At 44.9% G+C, this 20,080-nt stretch overlaps 1 protein-coding gene across 1 annotated transcript in view; it reads left to right on the top strand.

Moving 5' to 3' along the window:
• The window catches only part of gpc6a (glypican 6a), a 123,401-nt gene that overhangs the window by 6,845 nt on the left and 96,476 nt on the right, over positions 1-20,080 (top strand). The window contains exon 2 of the mRNA XM_062527509.1: positions 18,808-18,966. Coding sequence (XP_062383493.1) covers positions 18,808-18,966 — 159 coding nt within the window. The remainder of the gene's footprint in view (positions 1-18,807; positions 18,967-20,080) is intronic.

Below are 20,080 nucleotides of genomic sequence, written 5' to 3'. Positions count from 1 at the left end.
GACTGTCTTTTTGTCCTTTCAAGCACATTTAGCAGGAGCTGTTTGTGTGTGTGTGTTTGCGGGTGTGTGCGGGTGTGTGTGTGTGTGTGTGTGTGTGTGTGCGTACTGTATGTGTGTGTGTGTTTGTTTGTTTGTTTGTGTGTTTGTGTGTGTGTGCGCGCGTATGTGTCTTCCAAGGAAAAGATAAACCTAATTCCAGTTCAGTTAAAAAAAAAAGCCTCAGCCATGTGTAATTGGATTTTTTAACGTCTTGAAATCATCTTTGCATAAATGCGCTACGAACTTGCTGCTGGCCCCAGGAGAGCGACTGGAGAAAGCACTCAATTATTGCTAATTAGCAATGCTAACACAAGTGCGTCAGGTGTCTCCTGTTCGTCTTCAGATTAGACGATGGCATTATAGTAATCCAACTCATTGGATGCTGCATCATGTCAGAAACACAATTCTGGTCACATCATGCTAATAACGCTGGCATGCTGGTTATCACGTGCAGAGAGTGGAGGGAGGAGAGAGAGAGAGAGAGAGAAAAAAGGACCCTATTTGCATAAGTTAATTATTTTGACAACTTCAGCTCCAGACCAGCGGACCTAGATAATATTCACGACACAGATAGGAAAACGGCTTTTAAAACTGCATTCGAGGGAGGAGGAAATGTATGAGATGAAAAAAAGAAAGAAAAATGGAGGGGAAGGGGGGGGGCGTAATGAAAAGAGTTCACACATGAGCAGATATTGTACTATGCATACTCCCCCCAACACACACACACACACACATACAGACACACACACACACACACACACCCTCTCACCTCCTCTAAAAAACGTGCCTTCTCTTTGAGCAAAAGTCCAAGCGGTGCTGTCTTTGTTTTCTGCCCTGTCAGGGCTCTGTGGGTGCTGATGAGGGTTCTGTTGGGCCCATAGCCGCTGCCCTGTGTGGCACGGAAAAACCAACACACTCCATTATTCTGCCTTCTTCTTCCTCTTCTTCTTCCCCTCTTGCAGAGCTTGGGAGTTTCTGTCAGCACTATTAGGAAATCTGTCACGCTTCGTCTTTCTCCTCCTCCTCGAGAAACATATCTTGTGTTGGTGTTTGCTTTCTTCTCCCCCTCGGCCGCGAGTGATTGTAATTATAGTGCAGGCTGGACGCCAGGCCTGGACGCTGGTCGATGATGACGGTGCCTCGACGAGTTTCGTCCAGTTTTTTTTTTTTTACCACGGCAATTGCGAGGAGTGAAGAGTGTCTTGAAAGTGTTGATGGAGGATTTCTGAAAACTAGATAGTGCGTTGAATAGACCTGCTCTCTCTATGTTCAAAAGCAGCTCTGTAGAATGCCCTTGGCGATCAGACATACTGAGAAAATATGCGCCAATAGGGACTGACATGGGATACTAATGCCTGGATACTGTTTTGAAAAAAATAAGTGTAAATGTGATGTAAGTATGATCTGAATTAATGTTTTCAAAATTCTATTAGCTGGCTATCTGTTGATGCAGACTGAATTATAATGTGTTTGTGAGAGAAATTCAGGAGTCAGCATTTTTCAGACTGCATTTATTGAAAAATCTCTGTAGTGTTGTGGCTGCTGTTATCAATGAAGCACCCAGCTGTAAACCATCGAGTAGTTTGTTAAAGGTTTAGTGCTGTTGTAGAAAAAAAGAAAAAAGCCCTCTTAGAGATCAGAGTTCGCTGACATTTGAACTGTCTGAGGTGCTAACACCATGCATGTTTAGACAGTTTTTGGCTTCTGGTGTGAATGTTGTCCTTGAGGGAGGGAGGGAGGTGGAGGGGGAGTGGAGGGGGGATGGAGGGGTGGAGGGGGGGTTGGGAGTGGGTCACAGGCGGAGCAGCGCTGCGAGGGCGAGTTGAAGAGGAGGCTGAGATGGGTTCCATTTGAACCAGGTCAGCCGGAGCCGTCCTTCAGAGCTACCCCCCTCTTCCTCCTCCTCCTCCTCCTCCTCCTCCTCCTCCTCCAGAGCTCATCTCCTTTCAGGCCTGTGAAGCCAAAGCTACTGTCAGTGAGTTCATTACGTGCCAGTCAGCCTTCACTCAGGGTCCCGCTTCAGAAAAGGGCCTGCCTGAAATGCCACTGCAGGTGTAGTGTAGTGTGTGTCTGTGTGTGTGTGTGTGTGTGTGTGTGTGTGTGTGTGTGTGTGCGTGTGAAAGAGAGTGACTGACTGTGTGAGTGAGTGAGCAAGAGAGAGAGAGAGAGAGAGAGAGAGAGAGAGAGAGAGAGATAGAGAGTATATGAGTCTATATGTGTTTATGTGTGTTCCAGTTTGTCAACTGTAGTACACTCGATGATTCTGAGTGTTTGGCATGTCTGTGTGTATACAAGTGTGTCAGTGTGCATGTATACATGTGAGTATGTTTGTTTGTGTGTGTGTGTGTGTGTGTGTGTGTGTATGTGCGTGCGAGTGTACAGTATGTGTGTGAGCGTGTGTGTGTGTGTGTGACTGTGTGTCTCTGTGTGTATGTGTCAGTGGTGTGTGGGTGTTTTGAATCAGTCACAGACTCTGCCTCCCCATTTACAGTGATGCTGTGTGGAACAGCCATTTGACACACCGTCAAACAACTTTGTCTTCCCGCTCACTGACGCCCATTTAGTGCGCCTGTGTGAGGCAAGACACAGAGCGAGAGACCCACACACACACACACACACACACACACACGCACACACACACACACGCACATACACACACAGATCGCTCCTAAATCCCCCGCTGGAGGCAGACGGAGGAGTTTTCCTCATGAAACATGCCTACTCAACAACCGTAAAAAAGCCTCCCAACAGTCTGCCTCCACAGACGCTCCACGACTTTGACAATTTACTTAACATCTAACAAGCTGGGGGGGTTGTGTGTGTGTGTGTGTGTGTGTGTGTGTGTGTGTGTGTGTGTGTGTGTGTGTGTGTGTGTGAGGTGTGTGTTTGGACGTGTGTGCGGAGGAGGTCTGTTTTTTTTTCTTTTTTTTTTTACAGTTAAAATCGGATAGGTATCTATTTTTGAATGTGGGCTACGGACGGCAGAAAGAGTTAATTAGACAGAGAGGGATTTGCGGTGAGGGATCGGGGACTCTGATGCTTTGAATAGCGGCCCTACGGGGGAAGGGCTACCGTGAGGAGCTAAGCGCTAAGCGCGGCGAGGCTCCCACCGAGACCTACACATGTGGGCCGATCACTCAGGAGGCATCATTAAGGGGCCACAAGGCCAAACGCTTTGTCTTATTCTGGACCTGATGCCCTCATGCTTAGCTGTTGCGTAAATCGAAACGCGGACGTCCAAATTACCGGACACGGTTAGGCCGAAGCCCGGGGTCTTGGGGGGAAAAACAAGGACGGTCAGTTAGGTGGAGGGTGTGATGTGTTTTCGGCGCTGGCTGGTTAACGATGCTGTCCTTGCTTTTGGCAGAAGGTTGTTGCTATTTGAGCTCAGCAGCCACACAAATGGCGTTCCTCCCTCATGTGCCCCCGCAGTGCGAGTTGATTGTCGGAAATTGTTTATGGCTCCATCCCAGTCGAACGCCGTCCAAAACGGGAAAACGTGTCTGATCCAAAGCGGGAAAAATCCTGCCTTCTAAGATACAGTAGCAGCTGCCTTCTGTTTTGGATAGACCCACTATGATCATTTCCCATTTACAGAGCCAGAGCTATGTATAGATACAGTATAGGAGTTTTTTTGAGTGCGCATTCTGAATGAACAGCTAGAGGACTTTCAGGAGCAACTAACTGAATTTGACAAAAATGTACAATCGTGGATTACACATTTACATGAGACCCAGCTCTAGTTGTGTTCTCTGTTTATAATAAGGTTATAGATAGTTAAATAGTGTAAAAACTGTAAAAGGTAATTTGTTTGTTATGTCCTTACACATACTTAACCTCAAACTCAATTTTACACAGTCACTAATTGCTGTGATTTCGCAAACAGTATACAATTACAGTTAAGGCTTTCGAGTTCTATATTATTATTATATGGAGATTCACATAATTCATGTGAAATAACCAGAACAGTACCGCAAGCTACAATCTATTTAAGGCACTTTTCAAGGCGTGTGAGATAATGTGGACCATATACTTAATGATTGTCATGATTTTAATTGCCACTAATGGTTTGAGTTAAATTTGTCAAGGTTTAAATGGGATTAGTTGAATCAAGGATGACAGATACCACTGCTGTCTTTGTGTGGGTGGGTTTAACCGAGCACTTGGCGAGATGTTTCATCATGTGGTTTCATAATGTTAGTATATTCTGCGTACATGCAAAGTATGTTGCAGGTTATTGTGTCAGTATTTTCCAATGGGTTCAATGAAGATGCAGCCAAGACGCGGCGCTTTGATAAAGCCGAGCTTGTGTTTGCTTGTTTGCATTAAATCTGTATTAGCCACATTTTGGCGGAGAGTTTGAAAAGGCAAAAAAAAGTCAAACTTTCTCAGTTGTCTTCTTTTGTTTTTCCTTCAAGAATGTTTTTTCCCCCTCAGGAATGTTTTTTCTTTGTGTTTTCCTCGAGAAGAGACGAGGGCTGTTTCCTTTTTGCTAGCCGCGCCTGAAACGCACTGGATTAAAGCAACCCCTGTGCTCGGCCATAGAGAATCTGTCAAACCTCTGTAAGCATCCATGTGTGAAATGCATAAAGTCAGAGAGCTCGGAGCACAGCACAGCGCAGAGCCTCTCTCCCTTAACACCATATAAGGTATGCAGACGGAGCTGTGAAAAAGCCACGGCTCTCCAGTCTGGCTTAGGTGACTGCCACAGCTTACTTTCAATTTTCAATCAGTCGCCTGACCAAATCAGTGGTGCTATGGGGGGCGGATTACGGACTTCCTTCTCCTCCTCACCACCACCGACCCCCCCCCCCCCCCCAACCCCCTTTCCCAACCCACCAACATCCTCCAGAAATACACTAACTAGAAATAAGTTTAAATGAAGGCTGCGAGCGATTGTAAGTCGAGGGATTAAGTGTGTGGGGAGAGGAGGGGAAGAAAAAAGAGTGGAACCAGGGCGCAGAGTGGCCTCGCCACAAAATAACAAGGGCCCCGGGAATGAAAGGAGGGATGTGGGGGGAAACGAGTAAAGGGTCAAAGAGAGAGAGAGAGAGAGAGAGGGAGAAAGGAAGAGAGAGAGAGACAAGCGCGTGTGATAGGAGAGCCGGCTGGATGAGTGTATAATCCATCTGAACTTTTGCGTTAGGGATTACGGCTGGGAAAGGCTGTGCTCTGTGCGTGCATGCGTGTATGTGTGTGCGTGTGTGTGTGTGTGTCTCTGTGTGTGTGCATGAGTGTGTGTGTGTGTGTGTGTGTGTGTGTGTGTGTGTGTGTGTGAAATGGGTAAGAATGTTGATGCTGTGTCCAGTGCTTATCTGATATAGCAGAGAAGGGGAACTGTAATAAAAAACCTGGTGAAAATAAATAAAGCTTAAATGGGCTGAGCATGAACATAACATCCAAAAGCAGTCATGCCCTTTGAGTGATGCGAATAGATGTGACCGAAAGAACAAAATGTTTTGGTATTAAATAGGTCCACTGATCTCTCAGAACAACAGGAAGTGCCGTTGATCTGTATTACACCGTTGCGTCGATCTCGTGTTTGAACGCTCCCCCCTTGCGTGATGGAACGTGGCCCATGCAAAAGCACACTCTAAATTGCATTAACGGCAAAGATCAAATTCAAACAATGCTTTCAACTGAGGCGGCGCGCTGTTTGAGGAAGGCACTGCACCCTTACTGGCAGCTGTGCTAGTGCATCAGGTGGAGCCGTCTTTGTCTTTGTCTCTCCAACCTTTCTTCTTCGTACTTTATCGCATCCTGTGGGGACAGCCATATCAAAGACCCGCCTCCCCCCCACCCCCCCTCGGCCTCCCCCAAGCACACATACGCGAAAGACATGACGCGTGTGATGGCTGCCATGCATGGCACATAAAGAGCAAAAAAAGAAAGTATCTAGACAACCCTCAAACAACACCTAGGTGTCAGGAGCACAAATAAAAACAATCACCCGGGAGACTCTTTTTTATTGTTGTTTACGCACAGAAATCATTACATGGTGGATGGGTTCTGGCATAAGCTGCACCCAGGGGGAGGTAATCAGTAAATACTTCCTTAGCAAAACAAATAAATGATGGCGTGGCTGCCATGGTAACATTGGAACTTGTTCATGCACACCAGAAGTTATTTTCACTGCTCCTCCGTGCCACTAATGAGGCCGTGTGATGTGAGGGAGAGTGACAATGTGATTTTCTTTCGGTAATTTGTTAGTTTGGAAGGAAGTTGATACGTTTTTTCTGCTCTTAATTGTCGGCGTATTTCACGGATGACCGGGGGATTTGATCACGTTCGGGACTTTTTCGTTTGTTTTAATTTGAACGATGAAGAAGATGTCTTCTAATTTAACAATGTCCAGGGGAAATGAGAAAGTGGATTAATCTTTAGCTTTCGATTGAAAAGATTTTCACACATTTAGTTAGTTCTGACAAAGAGGGCACCTTTTCTCCCCCAGAATCTTAAACGGCTTAGCTGGAAGTGCTAAGGCGACATTATATCTCTCCCATAATAGTGAAATGGATGAACTTAATAGCATTGCGCGTTGCCATACGTTTTATCTTGTACATCCTCTTGAGATTAAGATTAGAAAGGTTTTTGGTGTGCAAATGAAACAAAGGACTGAGATCCTAAGGTGTAGATTTGAATCGTAAATGTGTTTTGTGAATGTCTTTGTATAAGACAAATGAGGCATATGGAGAGGAGATTTGAATTTAATGTAGCTGTTATTTTTGCTGCGTAGTCAGAAAGCCTTCCACAAAGCCATATTGGAGAGACACGATTCACAACTTCAGTATAGTTTTTGATTTGTTACAGTCTCTGCTCTCTTCAGAAATTAGCTGTAGTATGCTGTTCCATTCTACCGAAAGACAAAAGCTAAGTCTCAACCAAGAGATAAATACATTCATCTATAAATTCCAATTTCTTACACATTCACACAAAATAGAGTTGAAAGTGAGGGGGGGGGGGGGGGGGGTGTTTGAAAATAAAGTCCATTGTCCATGACTTCCAAGCACATTTCCCACTCCTCACCTCATATGGCAAATTCACACACCATTACATCTGTGAAGCCCTCAGAGAGAGAGAGAGAGAGAGAGAGAGAGAGAGAGAGAGAGAGAGAGGAAGAGAGCGAGAGAGAGAGGTAGGTGCCACAGTGTGGATGGTCTGAATAATGTTGCTTCCCTTTCTCGTTTAAGGCACAGGGAATTGCACTAATATTTAAACAATGACATTGTTTCCTGGCCCTGGTGGAGCAGAAAATTATCTATTAAGGCACCAGACAGGAGTAGATGTTTCAACACATTGCATACTTAATTCACAGCACCTTCATGGAGTGTACACACCCATACTGAAGGTGTTACGATGGAGTAGCAGGGGTACTAGGTTTGGTGAATATGTTAGGGAATAGGGAATAAACCTTGCATAACTCATGAGTTGAATTGATTAGTCTGAGGTCTAATGTTTGCTGATAGTTTAGGATGGGAGTTTCTGGTATCTTCCCTCGTGCGGAGAGAATTATGGGTGATTGTGAGTCATAGATGGATTTTTATTGCTGTTGACTTTTTGTGTTGACCTGATGTGAACTATACAGTTGGCCCTGACAGTCTTGGTTAGCCTTGAGAATGTTAATATACTGCTAGCCTGACTTCTAGTGCACATCCCCTGTGGCCAAAAACTCTAGATTCTAGAGGAGGTTTTTTTTTGTCTTCTTGCAAAGAAGCATTTTATTCCGTCTCTGAGACACATTCCATGTTTTGTATCACAGGAAATGCATTCATTCTGTCCTTCCACAACGAGCCACACACGAGCAATAACCGTCTCTGTGCCATTTGGAACCGACTGAATTCGAGAAATCATCAACACCCCCCACCCCCCTCTCTCCCACCTTCAAAACATTTCGAACCAGCCAGCCAGCGCACATGCGTGAGTCTCTCTTCAGCGGGCTGGGGAAGGGGATGGCGTGTCCTCTGCACGGTGGCAGGCGGTGGAGTGCTACCAGCGATCCGCCCCGGTTGGCAGGCGAGGGCTGCCACTACAGTGGGCCTCAAATGGAGAGGATCACCGGCCCCCTCAGGGGCTTTCTCTTGGGCCAGGCCCAGCCACCAGCTGCTACCTGTATAGATGTGCCATGCTCCAGTTAGCATCTGTGGAGTTGGATGGAGCTCATCCACTTCTCCCACTTCCAACTCGCACTCTGCTTTTTTTTTTTTTTCTCCCCCTCCTCTCTCTTTTAATGAGGGGTACTCATGCGCTTGCTGTCTCTCTTACACTCTTCACTCTGTTTTTCTTCTCTTCCACTAACTCATTCTCGAGTCGCTCTCTTTCTTTCTCTCTCTCTCTCTTGTACTCTCTCTCTTTCATACACACACACACACACACACACACACAAACACACGCACACACACACACACACACACACACACACACACACTCACACACGCACCACTCACACACGCACCACACACACACACGCCCACACACACACACATTCTCTCTTTCGTGTCTGTCTGGTGCCTTTCATGAGACGTTCGCTCCACATCTTCTGCTCCTCACAGGATGTTAGCTTATGTGAGCACTGCATGACTGTCCAGCGCGAGCTCTCTCTCCGTCTGTAGCCGGTGTAGTCCTGGACAAGGCCAGCCGAGTGCGACTCCGGCGCACGGAGCTCCGCGCGTGTGATTCAGGACCGCATATTAATGGCCTGCATGCATCATTGCCAATAGTAGCCTGTGTGGCCTGATGAAGTTTTGAACCAATGGGGTCTCACTGACATTTACCAGAAGGGCCTCCAACCTGCAAGTGGACTGTGACGTCTCATTAGTGTTTCTGGGTGTTTGACCAGGGAACTGTTAAAATGTTCACAGGAATGTTAATGGACATTAAATGAGCTTTATAGCGCCGGTGGAGCTGAGAGGGAGAGAAAGAACGTTCCGGAGTTCCATAGAACATGTGTCATGTCAGATGCACTGTGGGTAGGCAGTAAATGTCCAATGAAGTGTTTGAAGCCATTGTTAAAAGGCGGTCTCAGAATCAGTGGACCATACACAATATGCAATTGTCTTAAAAGTGCACTTTTTTAAATCATGATTACAATGAATGATGTCAAATTGTAATGTTACTTGACAAGGCTTTGTAATATAAAGACATGGATGACAGATTAATAGAAAAAGTATCACCGTATTCATCACTATATTTCTCCTATTAAAAATAACTTGTATCAACATAGGCTCAACAGCACTAGGGTTGTGGTAGATAGCAGTTCTTTGGCCACAGTACGGCCGCTACCATTCTGTGGAAAAGTCAAAAACGAATGTTCTTTAAAAAAGTTGGGGACGGCTTCATCAGAGCCCTGGCTGTGGTGGCATATGGTGGCATTTGGTGTGGGAATTGCACGGCACGTCTTGTTTGGATAGATTCAATTTAGGTCTCTGGGTCCCAGTGGATAATGTTGAAAGAGGGAGTTATGGGGACTGGGCCGAATGTCCATATGGCAAGGACGTTCTTAGAAGATCTTTTTTTTCTCCTTCACACATGCATGCGAAATTCAACAGCAAAAAAAAAAAAAAATATTAAACACACACTCACACACGCACACGCACACGCACACACACACACACACACACACACACACACACACACACACACACACACACACACACATTAGTATCAATGACTGTCCTTTATGTCCCTTTACAAATTACAATACGTTCTGCGTGATGGTTATGGATGGTTTTATTGCACTTGGCACACTCCACGCACTTGATGGGAGCAGAGATGGCAAGGAAGCAAACACTGTACGAGCCGCTAACAACAAAGTGCTTAAAGTTTAATTGACAAGGATGAAGCGTCTGCTGGAAGGCTTATGGGATTTAGCCGCGTCCGTTGACTGGAGCCACAACTATGCCGTCAACTTTGAAGATGAGACGGCTCCTCCAAACAGTCCCTCGATCCCCCTTGTAAACTTTAATCTAGTCAGTGGACACTCGTATTTTTTTTCTTTTTTTTCCTTTTTCAAGAGGGTGACTTGTTTGTCTGTTCTTCAGCCATGCTTCGCCTGCCACTGTGCAAAGACTCGGTCAGTAGGGTTCTACTGATGCCACCCATGGAATATCTCAAACGAAAGGAGGAAATAGTCCATTTTCTGTTCGTTGTATGAGTCAGAGGGCTCACACCTGGGTTTTATCTGTTCTCCGTGTAAGATTCAGATCATGCATCGCACCTGAGTCGAGCATACAGTGGGTATAGTAAGTATTCACACCCATGCTAAAGTTGACTAAAAAGAGGAATATAAAATCAGCTTTTGAGAATTGATTGTAATGCCTTAATTCAAAAAATGAGTAAAAATCAAACCGCTAAGGACACTAATTTTCTTTGTGATTGAAGAATGTATCGTAAATAGATAAATGTTCTTCCTTAAATACAGGTTGCATAAGTATTCAACCCCTATGTTAAATTCCCATAGGAGCAGGAGGATTTTTTATATGTTTTTATTTTTAAAGGCCAGCTATTTCATGGATCCAGGATATTATGCATCCTGATAAAGTTCCCTTGGCCTTTGGAATTAAAATAGCCCCACATCATCACATACCCTTCACCATAGATAGAGATTGGCATGGTGCTTTTTCCAGTTAGCCTATTAGCCTGTTTGATTTGCATTGAGCTCAATGAGCATCAAACAGGCTAATTGGCTAACTGTAAAAAGCACCATGCCAATCTCTAGCTATGGTGAAGGGTATGTGATGATGTGGGGCTATTTTAATTCCAAAGGCCAAGGGAACTTTATCAGGATGCATAATATCCTGGATCCATGAAATAGCTGGCCTTTAAAAATAAAAACATATAAAAAATCCTCCTGCTCCTATGGGAATTTAACATAGGGGTTGAATACTTATGCAACCTGTATTTAAGGAAGAACATTTATCTATTTACGATACATTCTTCAATCACAAAGAAAATTAGTGTCCTTAGCGGTTTGATTTTTACTCATTTTTTGAATTAAGGCATTACAATCAATTCTCAAAAGATGATTTTATATTCCTCTTTTTAGTCAACTTTAGCATGGGTGTGAATACTTACTATACCCACTGTATATCATTATCAATTATTGACCTGCCCTCACAGACACTTCCTCGCACGTTTCCTTTTTAGATCCGCGTCTGACGTGGAAACTGCTCCGCGGAGATCTCGTGCCCGTTTCGTGCTGCTGTAACGCGGTAATGAAAGAGAGAGAGAGAGAGAGAGAGAGAGAGAGAGAAAAGAGAGAGAGAGAGAGAGAGAGAGAGAGAGAGAGAGAGAGAGAGAGAGAGAGAGAGAGAGAGAGAGAGAGAGAGAGAGAGAGAGACGTGAGCGCCGTCAGATGCCCAAGCTCAGAGGAGCAATCCTCCTAAGGCCACCGCAGTTAGCTAGATCAAACGGGCCGAGACAAAGGGAGCAGGAGCGCGGGCGTGGAGGCAAGAAGAGGCGGAGGAAGAGGCGGAGGCGGAGGTGGAGGCGGCACGCGGACTCCCCTCTCCGCATTCAATCAATGCCAGCTCCTGGTCCAGCCCACCGCTTCTCCCTCTGCACCACCTCTCCTAAATACTAATCAGATAAACGAGGCATGTCAGGAGAAGGGGGAGGGGGGGAGAAGGGGGAGGGGGAGTCAGGTTGGGGGGGGGGGGGTCTGTGAGGACCTGGCAGTAATATCGGCACAGGTGAATGAGCCACATGTTGGAGATGGCTGGGTGTGGGTGGTGTGCGTGTGCATGGGGTTTGGTGTGGGGATATGTGAGGGGGGGGGGGGGGGGGGGAGGTCACATCAATACCCACTGAACCCCTCCAACCCTTTGCACTATACTGCTGTGCGTAGTGGCTCAGTGAAGCATTGTTGCGTGGGTGGGGGAGGAGGGAGGGGGGTAGTTTTTGATGAAGGCGTATCTGATGGCAGATCGATGCGGGCGAGGTTTATTCCTGCTGCATGGAGCTCGGCAGGATATCGAGCGTGGCCTCCTCTGTGGTGTGAAAACACCAGTCGTGCAGGGGAGGGTGGAGGAGGAGGTGGAGGTGGTGCTGGGGTGGAGGGAAGGGGATGGAGATGGGGGTGGGGGGAGTGTAGGCTCAGGCCTGGCAGTTGATTAGTCATGGAATTAGAAGAAGACTGAGGTTACCCCAACTGGATACTAATCCCCGCCACCACCACCGACGTCAGAAAAATAAAACGTCCTGTGGTTGCGTGATGGGCTCCAGACGACGCTGGCCCTAATTCCCTGCAGAGTATCACTGCGTGATAAATTACTTTCTAGGTGGCTCGTGACAAAAGGTCTCCACAAACAGCAGCGAGGCAGTGAACAACAGTTGGGCTAAATGAATTTATTAGAAAACAAAGGCACATCAGAGCGCTCGTGTCAGAAGGAAAATCACGCACGCACACACACTTTTTTTTTTTTTTTTTTTTTTTTTTCCCGTGTGGCTCTGTTTTCCGAGCCAGATTTGACAATCAAATAAGTGCTCGCTCAAGCTGTGTGAAGTCGAGCATTTCCTGTCTTGTGCTTTCCCCTTTCCTTCTTCGCTGGGCGGACAGCTTGGCAGAGACACTTTTTCAACTTTGCCACCAGGGTCCTGGGGACACCATATGTCTGTGGCCATATGCGGTAGGCCCTTGTGGCCAGGTAGACTAATGAATACCGTGGAGAGTTGCTTCAAGTTTTTGGCTGGCATGGATGAGTGCAGTGGGCACGCCAGCCTCCCATGGCGGCCTCCGACTCCTCCTGCAAGCCTCTGCTTAATGATCTGCCTAATGATTTGTGTGCACACATACCTTGGATTCCCGGGCTTTCAGGGTTCAAAAGAAGGACTTGATGATAAAACATAATGCATGAGTGAGCAATTTAAGATATTAAAAAAAAAAGTTTAAATGACGTAGTCTTGATTGTGAAGTTTTCACACACACACAAAAAAAAAAACGTTTTCTTTGCGTAGAATAGCTGTCATAATTCAGACACCATGTTGTGCCTTACAAGTCTGCAAGATCAAAAAAAGATGATGTTTGGTGTCCTGCGTTTTCTTTGTGATCGGCGTTCAAAAAGCTGGAATGTGTCAGGCTTTGCTTTCATGCTGCCTTTTGTTCAGTGCCCTAACAAGAACACCCCAGCCTCTATGACCCCTCCATGACCTCTGTCTTTTTTTTTACAATTCAGACTTCCCATTACGTGGAGGTATTACTTTACTTTACTGACCAATTACAGATCAAGTTCATAAAGTGTTGAAAAATGTTATAGTACCTATTTGTAATTTGAGTTTAACTAGCAATGTCTTACTACTAATAGAGTTTCAAGCATGGGTTTGCTGATGGTTTATTATGGTCCATGAAAATGAAGATTGACTGTTAGAAGAGTAATGCTAAGCCACAACATATCATCGGCCTTTCTATTTTATGAGTATCGGAAAGCAGCCACTTTCTCATTATTCAAGGCCTTCGTACTGTCATTATTATTTTTCATTAGACAACGTTTAATGAAAGTAAATTTCATTCTCACCACAATCAAGAGCTCATTACCCACATGCTAATTATTGTTGGCCAAAGACCAGACTCTCGTATTGAGACTCAGACGGATTTAAACAATGCGATATCGCTCCAAGAAAAACAAAAGACTCCTCTGTCTTCGTAATCACCTTTGTTTGGCGTTTTTGTGTCTCTAGTGCGCTTATGTGCATGGTCTTCAGCCTTTCCGGTTTTGAATGATGCCAGACTGTGTAATCCAGGCCGGGGTGTGATGAACAGTAGCTTGATAAAGCCCCCAGTCTGTCTGCCCGGCATCTTAGGACACCCTGATTAGTGACAGAGAAAGTTTTAAGTCGGCCATTGTTTCTCAGTGTGCTTACTGTTGACTGGGGAGTTGTTCTTGTCCAAAAATGAATGAATGTTGTTGCCATCTAGGCTGCAGATATTGTCTAGTATTTTGTGTAGTTTTCTTTTTCTTTTTTTTAAAACTTTTTTGGGACTCATTCCTTCATTAAATGAAGGAAGACATTGTCAGGTATGAGGTCTCCGGTTAACCAGTCAGTCTCACCTGGCTTTAGGTGCGTTTAATTGTCCAAACCCTGATATTTTGTGGGAGATTGAAAGCATATGAATGGAACTCTGAATGGTGCCTTCCTGAGCTGTATTTTAGACACATATGGTACTAAGCTGAATCTGCAATGCACACTATATTAGTTCACCGTGTTGCAGGAACCACACTGTGAAAACAGGTGGTCATACCGACATTTGCTCATTTATTGACACTTTCCACAGAGCAATGATGCAATAAATAAATAAATAAATAAATATCTACGATATGTAGAAGTTTGGAGTGACTTAAAAGGAATTTATTTGTTGAAAACTTTTCTGTCTGCGCACTGACCCACTGATGTTTAGCGTGGTGTTGTGTGGCATTAAATAAGCAAAATGTTTTTTTGCCCGGTGATTAAATTAGCATCGGTTTGTGTGGGATGGTATTACCACACTGCATGGCACATGGTGTATCCTACAAATTAAAGCCCATAGTGGAAAAAATAGCGGAACTTTGATTCACAGCTGCTGGCAAGACAAGAGGTGTTGAATCAAGGAACCATTGTGGGATATAATCGGTTATTACTCACAGTATGACTACAGTTTATCCTCTTCAAAGGCAATTTTTATGTTGTTCGCTGCCATTTTTCGGCAAAGCGTACATTTCTTTGATTCTGTCTGTCTTTCCTTCTTTCTTTCTTCAAATAGCACATTTCTACATAACGTGACTGGAATAACTTCCATTTACGTAACAAGCATAAAAGGGATATTGTTTTTTTTTCTAAACAATGGCATATTGCAGTACAGTGAAGGCATGCATTAAACTTGAGTTATGTTGACTCTTAATCAAAAGGGCTTGTTCTGGACGTCAAGCTGACACAGCTTTCGTGACTGACAGCCTCCAACCCTGAGACCCTTGTCAGAAACATCTGTCAGTCGACAGCTCACCATTTCGGAGCCACAGTTATCTGTCCTCAAGTGACAGGCTAGCAGCAGGCAGCCATCAGCGGCCAGGATGCTTAAGATAGTTTCAATCATTCTGACTGTGCCACGGTGATGCATGTCTGGTGGCTGAGGCACATACCCACAATACATCATGTTTTTGTTTTTTTGCAATGGGTTTTAGAATCTGTACATCTCTGTGTTTTGATAAAACACTTTCAGACACATATGTTGAAAATACAGAATATTAAAGTACTGGCTCGGCTTGTTCAAGTTTTTTTTTATTTTTTTAGTTGAGCTAAACAGATGTGAAATGAGTCTCTTCCCAGATTTGCAATAATGAAGAGGATTTTGTTGGGCTTGGAGATGGGGATGGATTGTCCCATGGAAGAAGATCAATAGATTCACATGGAGTTTTTTTTCACACTTCACATTCCACATATCAATACAAGCATACTTTTTCTAATCCAATGATGCAATCGCTTGTAAGCACAGCAGAACCTTCTCTGAATAAGCATACAATTGGGACCGTGTGATGATTTATTGAGAGATGACAATAATGGCAATGTGACTGCGGTACTGCCTTTGCTGGTATTGTTAGAGATTTGTATGTTGGGACGCTCTGATGCTCTAGAGTTACTTCTGGGTGCTTGTTTTTCAGACTTGCGTCATATTAAGCTTTTTTTTTTGCATTTTTTACTTTCTTTAGACAACTTGTCAGGAGACTGGAAAGTAGACTTTCCCCAGCACTTTTTTACGGTGCCAAAAAAGACCCAACTTGATTAGTCCTGTGCGGAAGGTTCAACTCCACCCAGAGCCCATAAAAACAAAAAAAAGAGAAGAAGAAAAATGATGATATCAACAATCCGGGGAACTTTTGTGAACTTCCACAAAGGAGCTGCCCTCTCTCTGCCTGATGTCAGGCTGAGTTAAATGGGCTTTGTCTTGCCATCTTTCATCGGGATTTGGGTGTGCAGCGAGCGGGAGCGATGCTCCGCAGTCAGCAGATCCCGCCTAATTACGATGCACTCCGCGCCTCTCCGGCGTGTTCAGGATCAGCAAGATAATGACCCGTAACGATTCAGCACATCTGTTTAGAGCGCAGAGGAAAGAAACGTACGAGATAGAAATGTTGACGTGCGGTCATCGCTTTCCTCGGAAGTGCTACAAAGGCTTTTTTTGTTTTGTTGTTTTATTTATTTGTTGCGATCTTGTTTTTTTTTTCTCGTTGTTGTTTTGGGGGTTTTTTTGCCTCTTTTCGGGGGCTGACGTCCTCTTTGATTAAAATGCATGCGAACAGATGCCAGCACGCGTCACTGTGAAATTTCAACCGATTACAATTTGTCTTCAATTATCGCGCCCTCTATAATTATGTACATTTACGGTGTATGATCAGGCATTCGGTAATAAGGAATTTATAGAGCAGTGTCTTGCAACATCTGTGGTGGAACAGATCAAAATATGAAGCAGCTGCCCGAACAAGATGGCATATAATTTACCCCCCCACACATTTAAACAGCTATAGATTGAACACTTTGCATGCTTAAATTTGCTTCGTATGTGTGACAAAAAGGATGGAACCACATTTAGGCCAGCTGTGCATATGCTCATCCTCCAGAGGGAGTGAACTTTCACACAGCTCACACATATCATTCAACAAGGTATTTCAGACAACTTAAGTATACATTTTTCATGTTTATGAATCCTTAGATTACTTTTATGTGGTTATGCCAGAAAGCTACAGTAAGTGCTTCCCCCTACACATGGAGGTTGGCGATAACATAATCTAAAACAGGCTACATTTTTCACTCTTATCTTATCTAAGTTTCACTGTAAGTTTAACTGTTTTGTTCCAAACATTTGTTGCTTTTAGATTGTGCTTACCTTATCTGGGACAGTCACGAATGCTCAGAATTTCTGTCATGTGAAATGAAATTCTCTCTTTCTGATTCAAGTGTTGAGATTTGTTTTGCCATACCGGGCATACATTTCATGTGTGCAAGAAAGTCTTAACTTTCTCTCAGGGGGGGAACAAAATGCTGTGGCATCTGCCTTATTACAGTAAATCATGCGACAATCACTCTAGTCAGTCAAAAAGTGAGATGCGGTGAGAAGCCTAGTTGCAAAACCTGAGGGTTGTTCTTCAGGAGTTGATCCCAGTGAGCCTGGTGCACCTTATGCAATACCCAGTAGTCCATTTGCAGTCTGAGGGGGCTTGGGTTGCCACAGACACAGCAGCATGCAGGGCCCACATCCCTGGGGAGCCATGTTTGCACTTAGGAGCTGTTGATGGGTGTTATTAGCTGTATGTTCAAAAATAGGTCCTAGGTCTCTCTCTCTCTCTCTCATCTCTCTCTCTCTCACACACACACACACACACACACACACACACACACTCTCTCTCTCTCTCTCTCTCTCCCCCCATCTCCCTATAGATACAGACACATAAACACACACCATTCTCTCTCTCTTTCTCTCTTTCTCTCCCTCTCTCTCTCTCTCTCTCACACACACACACACACACACACACACACTTTCTCTCTCTCTCTCTCTCTCCCCCCATCTCCCTATAGACACAGACACATAAACACACACCACACACACGCGCATGTCCAGACCCACGTTATGTCTTCAGCCGAGTGCAATACACATTACCCTTTGCCAGAGAAATTCGAGAATTTCTCACGTCTCTTTCCCAGGCCAGGAGTCCAGGAGAAGATGACATCGTCAAAAGTTAGCCTCGTTTTTTTGCTGCCTTTCCCTCTACGACCAACAACCCCCCCCCCCCCCCCCCCCCCCCACCCCTCTTCACACACACACACACACACACACACACACACACACACACACACACACACCTCCACCGGCCCCTAGGCGCTCTCTGTCAGTTAAGGATTTCATGGCCAAGCTGAAGGTAATTCAAACTCTCCCCATCATTAGCCAGGAGAGCTGTCTGCCATACATTAAGGCATCCGCGGCTCCAGATGTGCCAGGGCTGCCAACGCACGGCGCCCAGGAAGGTGCCACTGCAGTATTCAGCGTGACAGGCCACTTAATCACCACAAGCTGGGAGAGGAAATGCAATGAAGGGTGCATTGCAAAGCCAGACTTTTGGCTGCTTTGGAGGAGCAGGGGGGAGAAAGAGAGAGAGAGAAATAGAGAGAGAGAGAGAGAGAGAGAGAGAGAGAGAGAGAGAGAGAGAGAGAGAGAGAGAGATGGGAGGAGAGAGAGAGAGAGCTTCTGAAGATGGATTTTCAATAATTTATTTTCTTTAGCCTTTACCTTTTTTTTGTCCATTATCCCTCATATTTGCCCAATTAGATAAATAAAGTGGGAAGTGTCAGAAGGTCCTATTCATAACCTGACATCCAGGATTCTATGTGTAATCATAACTTTTCAGTTGCCGTAAATGTGTTGTGCTTAAAAAAAAAAAAAAACTCAGTAGAATTTAATTTAGTGTGTAAGCCAAAGGTAAAGTCTCACACTACAGTAGTTAGTGTGGGCGCTGTGCAGTAGTGAGGCAGATTAAGTTCAGTAGTGCTCTCTCAGTGCATGTAACTTTACCATTTGATCTGGTGTGTGATCCTGCATTAGCCAGTCTGGTGTGGGAATCCAAAACCGCAGAAGCTGCCTGATCAAACAGTGTCTCTTTCTGTTTGATGGCTTCACTTCTTCGTGGGGGAGCATCCCCAGCACCCGTGGTTTCAATGAAACTCACTTTTTGTTTATCTCTGTTCTCTCTCTCTCTCTCTCTCTCTCCTTCTCTCGCTGTCTTGCCTGCCTGCCTTTCCTTTGTTTCACAGGTGAACATCTGCGCGTGTGTTCCCAAGGTTACACCTGCTGTACATCAGAAATGGAGGACAAACTTGGTCAGCAGAGCAAGCTGGAGTTTGAGAACCTAGTGGAGGAGATGAGCCAAAACTTGCGAACTACATTCACCAGTCGCCATAAAAAGTTTGACGGTAGGTCTGACTGGAGTGTTTTTTTTTTTCTTCGTTTTTGCTCTGAACAGTGTTTTAAGGCCAGGCTTACGCTGAAGATTTTGGATATATTCCTGTCTTGTTTGAAGCTTGTTGCTGTATTAGGCTCAGGTATGGCATCAGGCTGTGAGGATATAGCGGTTTATGTCAAGCAGGAAATAATAGAATGAAAGAGGCTGTACATTTTGTCCTCAAACAATTCCAAACATCTTTGGGTCTCTGTATCGGTTACACCAGGCTGGCTTCAGTCTCTGCAGTACAAAAAGCACACCCTCTTTCGGTTTAGCAATGTTTCCCTGAACTTTAGCATACATTCAGGGGCTGTACTCGAGCACAGCCAAAATAGCACAGTGCTTTAGCAATGTGACAAGATTTCATCATTATTTACGTCAGTTTTGGCGTGCTATACTGTACTGTATATAGGAGCACTGGGCTAAGCAGCAAAGTCGCTCTGGCTCGACCTGCGCTTCATACTGCTCGTGTTAGCCCGGCCCTTTATTGCGTCTTTGACTGAGGAGTATATTTTCCTCGTGTGGCGTAATAAAGCAGAAAAGTTATTAAAATGCTTGGCTGGGTGTTCGACGCTCTCTCCCACCTTATTAGCATGTCCAACAGGCAGCCGCCGCCGCCGAGAATGGCAGCGATGTAAGTGGCTGTTTCAGTCCACTGCGGGGAACAGCGAGAGAGAGAAGGGGTCCCTGCTAATGGGGAGGATGTGCCATTAATGCCCAATGAGAGACATTAATAAATCAGAACTCTGGGATATGTAATTATGGCTTTTTGATTATGGATATGATGTGGGGATCTCGGGCTCGCTCCTTCGGAGTCGGCAGCTGTGGGGAGCTCCGTTTTTTGGGCCGCAATAAAAAATCAATAACAGACTCCATCCGTAATTATCCCGAGCTCGAAAATGTATGGTTTGTTAGCCCTCAGCTGCCTCCTATTATAACCCTTGGTGGGTATATCAGCTTCTATAAAGAGGGGTATTTTCTACCAAAACTGCAAAATCATTGGTTATCATTCAAGTCGACCTCAAGAGCTATTCCTTATTGATCAAGCAAATCAAATATTTAGACCACTCTGACTTTTTCTATTA

The sequence above is a fragment of the Sardina pilchardus genome, chromosome 23 (assembly GCF_963854185.1).
Source record: "Sardina pilchardus chromosome 23, fSarPil1.1, whole genome shotgun sequence".
NCBI classification, from domain to species: Eukaryota; Metazoa; Chordata; class Actinopteri; order Clupeiformes; family Clupeidae; genus Sardina; species Sardina pilchardus.
This window is presented reverse-complemented; position numbering and strand designations above follow the sequence as displayed.